This window comes from Antrostomus carolinensis, unplaced genomic scaffold, assembly GCF_000700745.2.
Source record: "Antrostomus carolinensis isolate BGI_N321 unplaced genomic scaffold, ASM70074v2 scaffold32720, whole genome shotgun sequence".
In the NCBI taxonomy this organism is placed as follows: domain Eukaryota; kingdom Metazoa; phylum Chordata; class Aves; order Caprimulgiformes; family Caprimulgidae; genus Antrostomus; species Antrostomus carolinensis.
Window position 1 is genome coordinate 1 of NW_010289651.1, and position 7,624 is coordinate 7,624.

At 57.9% G+C, this 7,624-nt stretch overlaps 1 protein-coding gene across 1 annotated transcript in view; it reads right to left on the reverse strand.

Annotated features, from left to right (window-relative positions):
* Positions 1-1,583: 1,583 nt before the first annotated feature.
* GRK6 (G protein-coupled receptor kinase 6) overlaps positions 1,584-7,624 on the reverse strand; it is a 13,391-nt gene continuing 7,350 nt past the window's right edge. Inside the window, exons 6-16 of the mRNA XM_010171108.2 lie at positions 7,502-7,594; positions 7,123-7,186; positions 6,404-6,544; positions 5,599-5,789; positions 4,770-4,807; positions 4,546-4,635; positions 4,245-4,453; positions 3,837-3,974; positions 3,458-3,595; positions 3,163-3,297; positions 1,584-1,634 (exon numbers count right to left, since the gene is read on the reverse strand). Coding sequence (XP_010169410.2) covers positions 1,584-1,634; positions 3,163-3,297; positions 3,458-3,595; positions 3,837-3,974; positions 4,245-4,453; positions 4,546-4,635; positions 4,770-4,807; positions 5,599-5,789; positions 6,404-6,544; positions 7,123-7,186; positions 7,502-7,594 — 1,288 coding nt within the window. The remainder of the gene's footprint in view (positions 1,635-3,162; positions 3,298-3,457; positions 3,596-3,836; positions 3,975-4,244; positions 4,454-4,545; positions 4,636-4,769; positions 4,808-5,598; positions 5,790-6,403; positions 6,545-7,122; positions 7,187-7,501; positions 7,595-7,624) is intronic.

Consider the following 7,624-nt stretch of genomic DNA (forward strand, 5'->3'; position numbering starts at 1 on the left):
AATCCTGTACAGCCCAGAGGACCCCCCGTGACATGACAGCAATACAAGGCGCGGTGAATCTTACACTTCACAAAAGGTTAAAAATTTAAATACTCTCCAACTTTAGTGCAAGGCAAGCAAATGATACCACAGGTCCAAGTAGGTGCTCAGCCCCCCCGGGGGGCCTGGCTCAGAACGAGCACGAGGCAGCAGCACGCACATGTGCACGCACGCACACGTGTGCGGACATACACGCACACAGAAGAGACGAGTTATTGCTCGGGACACAGCTGGGACGAGTGGACACAAGGGAGGACGGGACAAGCAGAAGGGAGAGGTGGGCTGAGCCCCACGCTGCTCCCCAGGGACACGCAGGGCTCCAGCCCCTCCACTCCTGCCCTGCCTTTGGGCACAGGAGCTGTGCTGGGTCCCCAGGACCCCTGGGGTCGCACACTAAGCCAGTATGGTGGGCAGGCTGGTCCCAGCCCCACTCACTCTTGGGTCACAGCTCACAGCAGAGCCCTGGGAAGGGACATTCCCTTTACCACAGCTTTGCTCCCTGAGAGCAGGGTCCCTTATGTGTCGGCTTCTCCAACAGCAAGCTGGGCCTGGCGACTGCAGCACCTCTATCAAACAGACGGCTGGTCCAGAGCTGGTAGAACCATGCCAAGGCCATCCTGCACCACGCCAGGGATCAGGCCGACCCTTTGGACCCGCAGCAGGTACCTCCTGAGCAGGTGCTGTGGGAGCAGCCATGTCCCACTGTGCCACAGGCAGCCAGCCGGCGGTCTGGAGGGAGGGCCAGGATCAGCTCCCTGGAGCTGGCAGCATGTGCGAGACAAGGCAGGAGGAAGCAGGCTCCGTCAGACAGGGAAGCGGGGATGAGGCAGTGACGCTCTGCTGCCAGGATGCAACGGTAGACGCTTTGGCACAGCGCTTTCCTGTGCCTCGGGGCTGAGCAATGGACTCCGCTGGAGCCAGGGATGCCTCAGCATGGCCAGAAAGGTCCAGGAAAGATGCTTTAGACACCTCAAGGCACAGAAGGCCTCTGCCCAGGACTCCCTGGTACAAAGCTGGGACGGTCGCTCCCCCCATAGGAGGACATTTGTGCCTGTGACAGGGTGGGGGCACTGCAGGCCCCCACCTATAGATTAAAAACCAACATGTGATATGTACAGACCGACATATATAAATATACACCAACCCTGCAGTGCCGCTTCGGCACCGTGGAATGTGTCAGCAGAGCTGCTCCAGCCTGGCCTCGGCCCACGCCGGCGCAATCCCTCCCTCCCTCCCACTCTGGGCCCAGGAGGGGAGTGGCAGCCGGCGGGCGGCAGCAGCACAATCCCAAGCGGCAGATTCAGGAGTGTCCAGGTCTGTCTCAGGGATGAGAGACTTGTCCCTGTCCAGAGGCACCTTGGCCTGAGCCGTGTGCTGCTGCCAGCCCTGGAGCCACCCTCACAGTCTTCAAATACAGATGTGTAAAGCTGTAAACAAATCCACCTTGCGGGGCCGCTGCTACCTTGTCCTTCAGGCTGGGCTGTTGTTCTGCTGGGCACCCGGAGAGGCAAGGGGGTCCCAGGGGCTGGAGAACAAGCTGTGCTCTACAGCCGGGTGGGCTCTTCCTCGCTGTCGCTGCAGTTTCCACAACAGTCCTGAAGTCAGAAGGGCAAGGAGAGGGAGGAGGGAGAGAGAGGAGCACAGCAAGCAGAGGGTGAGCACGGTCACACAACCCAGCCTACAGCTGCCCTCTGGCAGGGAACGGACAGGCCCCCCCCCAGCCTGTGCACGGGCAAGCTACATGGAGGCGAGGGGCTGGAGGGGACCCCCAGTCTGCAGATAAACAGTTAAGCTGCATCTGGGGTTCAGCTCCTGGCAGACAGACTGGTGAGCACGCAGCTGACTAGCTCAGAAGCTGGGAAGAAGATGGGCTCTGTGGACTACAGCCACCCAGGGAAACAGCTCAGTGCCAGCACAGATGATTTGCCCTGCTCACGGCTCAGCCGGCCGCAGAAGCAGCTGAAGCCCTTTATGCTGGAACGGGAGGGAGCCTGAGCATGGGGCAATGCCAAACCCTTCACAGTTTCTCAACCCTTCTGTGTGTCCCCGACATTTGAAGAGAGGAGTGAAGGGAACTTCCCACAGCCCCCTGGGAGCAGAGCTCCCAGCAGCGGCGGGGCCGGGGGCAGCTTTGGCTCAAGCTGAGGGTAAGGCCTCCCTCACGAAGGCAGCAAGAGCAGGGAAGCGAGATTAGTGGCTCAGGGGGCAGTTAGAACAACAAGCAGCTTGTGCTCTGCTGGGAGAAGGGGATAGGCACTGAAGGACAACACTCCTCTTTCCCAGATCTTGCCATGTCCACGGGCCACCGGGTATTTCCCTGAGCAGAGCAGCCAGGAGAGACTGCTCACCTCTGGAAAGAGAAAACACGCGGCAAATCACAGCTCAACCCCTTCTTCAGGCAGCTGCCCATCCTCTGGCAGGTCCTGCCTGCCTCGGGAAGGGCTGGGTATCCCAACCCAGAGCTGGCTCTGGCTAGGGCAGCCCACTGAACAGTCAAGTGCAACTTGGAGCTTGTCAGGGAAGCAGGAGTCAGCACTGGGTGGCTGAGAGCGTGTCCAGAGCCAACCACACTTGAGTCCCACAGCTGCAAGCAGCTGTTGAGAGGCAGCAGCCCAGACTTTGCCTGGAAAGAAGGCAAACACTGTTCTGGGCAGAGGAGACAGGCAGGCAAGCAAGCCCATGGCAGCTGCAAGACATTTCCGTTCTCCTCATCCCTCGAAAGCACTGCTTTCTCTGCCTGCTCAAGGTCTGGTGGAAATGCTCTGGGGAGCCCAGGACCACAGTCCAAGAGCAAGGACTTCTCCAGGAACAGTATTTTTCATGTAGGAAGGGAGCAGACTTGCTATTTTAGTGCCTTCAACAACATCCCTTTCCCTCTGTGACTGCAGTATGTTTAGCCAGGATACTCCATCCCAGCCCCCTAGACTCCCCCAGTACAGGGAGCACCAGCTGGCTCCCTGCAGCCTTGCGTGGGTCCCCCAAGAGCCCTGGGGTCTGGCCACCCAGCACAGGGGGAGACCTTCCCCCTCATGCCCACCTCCCTGCCAGATCTGCCTGGCACAGGCAGGAGTGGGCTTGGTGCTAGAGGACTTGCTGGGGAGGAAACACTGGGCAAACTCTTACCTGTCTGCTGAATAAGCGCTGGAGTAACCCTTTCTTGGGCTGTGGAGAAGGCTGCCCTTTCCAGTCTAGGTCTGGGGGCACCGTGCCATCTGTGCTAAAGACATTCAGCTCCTTAAAACACTCTGTCTCGATCATCTGGAAGAGCATAAAGATGGCTGCAGCAACTGCCACACAAAGCCTGTCACCAAGGGCCCAGCAGAGTGCAAGAGCAGCAGGGGCAGCACGAACCCTGTGGGACACTGCACTTGGCTGTGGTGGGCACAAGCTGGAGCAAAGACCTGCCCTGCAAACCTACCTCGTTCTGCCAAGGAATGGGCACGCTTCCTGTGGCAAACTTCTGGTAGAAGTCATTGTCCGTGGGCTCCAGCTCCACCCCTTTCACCGTGGAGAACTGCTCAATGTCCAGAACATCCTTGCAGTAGATGGCCTGGGGCTAAACAGCACAAGGACTGCTCTAATGCCAGGCTCCATGAAGATGCCACCAGCTCAAACAACTGTGTCTCATATCCAAGCCCAGGCCCCCTCTCCCTGCAGCCTAGAGCTTGCTTGACCCCTGTTCTGCCAACGAGATGGAAGGGGATGGGTGCCATCTCCTCAGGTGAGCCACCCCAGGGCTCCTGCTTCCCTTGACAGCACCAGTGACTGAAGAGGTCAGGACATAGACAGGCACTTACATCGGGCTTGAAGGGGGGGTCCAGCATGCCTGCTTCCAGCCTCTTGAAGTTGAGGTGCTTGAAGAGAGGGTGCTCCTTCACTTCCTTGGCCCCAGCTCCTTGGCACCCCAGGCGCTCTAGAGGGTCTTTGCACAAGAGCTGCAACACAAAGGAAATCAGTGTCCCGGGTGGAGTGTGCTTTGGGCAGGAGCAGCCCTGAGCTCGGCTGGGCTCCCGCAGTATGTCTCTAGGGATGGCATGGGCCCATTGGGCAGCTGGGAGAGTGAGGAATTAAGGCCCTACGGACCCTCCTGTGCTCAGGGACAAGGGAACCTGGCTGCCATCAGCACTACATGGAGCAGCCTTGATTTCCTCCTGCTGAGTGCAAAGAGGTGGTGGGGACAAAGGGACAGGGATGCACATCCATACCATGGTGCAAAGGGAGCGGGCACAGGGCGAGAACTTCTCCGAGTACTCCTCCTGCACTTCCTTCACCAACCGCTCCACCTCCTCCCGCTTGATCTTCTTCTTGCGCTGCTGGAAGGGGGATTGTCCCTCGATCATCTCGTACACCAGGCAGCCCAGAGCCCACCAGTCTGGGCTGAACGTGTAGCGCTCGTTCTTCACCACCTCCGGAGCTACATAGGAGCAGGGGCGAAGGATGTGTGAGGGCAGGGGGAGCACACGTGCAGTCAGAGAACACTTTTAGAATTAAACCAGGGCCACTTACCCATGTAGCCAACTGTCCCCACCCGGCCCTTGATTGTTTGTCCCTCCGGCACGTGCACAGCTAGCCCCAGGTCTGAGATACGGATGTGACCTGCACAGAGAAGGGGGCAAGTTAACAGGACAAGGTCATGGCACAATGTTTGAAGCTGTAAAGAACACAGAGCAACCCTGGTTCCAGCAGAGGAAGAGAGGAGGACCCAGGGTTTCTCTTGACCCTGCACTCACCGTGGTCATCCAGCAATATGTTTTCTGGCTTCAGGTCCCTAGGAAGGAAGAGACTTGATTAGCAAGAAACCTGTTGTGAAAGAAAAGGACGTAAGGAACAGCAGCACCTCAAGAAGTCACAGATAAGCAGCGGAGGGATGCAGTGCCCCTGCCTCAGGCACACAGATGACCTTCCCTTCACCCCCTGCCCTGGAGCTAGCTCTGCAAGCTCTCCCCTCCTGGGCAGAGAGGCAGGTCATGACAATCTTTAACCCTCCACAAGAAAGCAGTAAGCCTGTGGCTGATCCTCTCTTTGTAGGTGTAGAGCTTGCTACGGGGCAGGCCATGCAAGAGAGAAAGAGCGGAGATTTGTTCTGCTTGTCCTGACACAGGATAAGGGACGGGGTAGGACTAGAAAGGACTTTCTGGCCCTTTGTTTAGCCATGCTGTCCCTAACACTGCATCACACAACCTGGTGAGCAGTCATACAATCAGCTTGTTCTCCCTCCTGCCCAGCTCTTGATCGTACTGGGGCAGCCTACCCTCCTTTGTTCTAGTGTCAATACTGCCTGGGGAGTTAAGCACCCAAGTGCCTGCCCTGAGGCATTCACGGTGTGATCACATCCTGTTCTTGGTGATCATTTACCAGCAGGAGGAAGCCAAGCTAAGCTCTCCTGTCTCTCACATGAGATCAACTTTCTGTTCCTGATCTCCTCTCCCCCAGCTCTGTGCTGCTTTCAAGCTTATTTTCTTCAGCAGACAGACCTAGCTGTGCTGGTAAGAGCAGCAGGAACCCTCCTGCTTCTGCAGCCCGTACAAGGTGTCCCAGCAGGGTCCAGGCAGTGCGCACCTGTACACTATCCTCTCCTGGTGCAAGTCCTCAAGGCCACAGCAGATCTCGGCAGCATAGAAAGCTGCCCGGGGCTCCTCGAAGCCAGCCTCTCCCATGTGGTAGATATGGAACTTGAGGTCCCCTCCATTCATGAGGGTCAGCACTAGGCAGAGAGCATCTTTAGTTTCATATGCATAGGCTAAGCTCACCTGCAATTCAGGGCAGAAAGGCTGTTAGAAGACACAGCTGGAAGAGGGAGGGGCCCACACTCTGATGGGCACTTTGTCACCCAAGCAGCATGGACATGGCAGTGCCCAGCAGCCCCTGCACACCCCCAGCTTTCCTCAGGCAGGGAAGACACTATTTCCCTGAGCCAGAACCACTCCCCTCCAGAGCAAGCAGCACCCAACAGCAACCGTGGGGCAGCATCTGGTGACTCCTCCATAAGGATCAGGCTCTCCACACTTCAGTGCAGCCAGGGAGAGAGCTCCCCACCACATAACTCAGGGACAGGCTTCTGCCCATTCAGCTGTCTGGAGAGACAGTTCTCTCTGCTTTCTTCTGCACCAGAGGTTAAGAAGGTGCCTGTGAGATCAGATGGGTGTTTGGGCTTGACTTCAGGGGCATTTAGGTCATCTTATGGAGGCAGTAGGAGGTCCTGCCAGACCCCAGCCTTGTGAGAGATCTGCAGCCACCAGGACCCTACCCCTCCCTTGGGCAGGGTCTGCTCCACATGGGGTGAGAAGCACTGAGGTGCCAGGCCGGCTGGTTGGAGGAAAAATCAACCACCGCAGCAAAGTGAGAGCAATTCCTATGTACTTACTACAAACCTACTGTTCACTTTTTCCAGGATCTGTTTCTCATTCAGGGCCATGGCCTCTCCCTTCCTCTTTTTGATCCGTTTCTTCTCCAGCTTCTTGCAGGCATACATCTTCCCTGTGGCACGCACTTGGCAGGCACAAACCTGGAGGGGGCACAAGGCTCAGCACCCTCCCGCTGCAGTTTCCAGGCTGGTGGTCTAGGTTCTGCCCTCAGGTAGAGGCACGGGAAGGTAAAGATATCCCTGTCCCCGCTGCACTCTGAGGTTAGGGAGAAGCCCGTTGTCAAAGCAAGGACACAGGGAGGGCTGTGATGCCCCTGCCACCTGTAGCAGCACCACGGCTGGTGACTGGAAGACAGTAGGCCACTCCAGAAACAGAAGGAAGCCTGACAGTGACAGTTTTCAGGAGTGCAGTTTCCCCTGACAAGACACTAGGAACAGACCTGACTCTGCCCAGGCAGCAGTACACACCACAGGGCACGTGCTACCTACCCTCTGCAACACCTTCTACACCTCCAGTGCCTGGCTCCTGCCTCTCAGGGGAGAACTGTCAGATCATGCAACGCCCAGAGCACAGCAGTGCCCAGCACAGAGCCCCTCCAGCCCCCCAGCCAGAAGCACCTGCCTCCAGGTGGTGGAGCAGCTTGTAGCACTGTGTTGGCCAGCCCAGGCAATGGTGGCTGCTTGGTACCCCAAATGCAAAGGAAATGCTGGTCACTCACCTCCCCAAAACCACCCTTGCCCAGCACACGGTACTGGCGGAAAGTGTTTTTGGTCACTGGCTGCCTGTGAGGCAAAGGAAACTGGAGTAAGATGGGAGCAGAGAGAGAGAGCAGGGGCTGAAGCCCAAACCACCCCCACGCCTTGGCCTGAGAAACTGTGGCTCACCCCAAAACCCCTGCTCAAGCAGACCCTGCTTCCCTGCGAGGCAAGCAAGGCTGGGGCAGCCAGCAGAGGCTGATGGTGCCAATAAAGGGCGCCAAAGGAGAGCAAGAGCAAAGACCAGGCCCCTGGCTCCTGCCAGGGCCCAGCAGGGGCGGATCCCTCAGGCAGCCTGTGCACACAGGGTGCAGGTCCCCCAGCAGTGCCGGGCAGCGTTACCGTTCCAGCCATTTCCACTGCAGGAAGCGGTTGAAGTACAAGCTGTCGAGGTAGTCGGCAAAGGGAGCCACACTCAGGTAGTCGTGGATAAGCCTAGGAGAGAGCAGAGGCAGCACGGTTGCA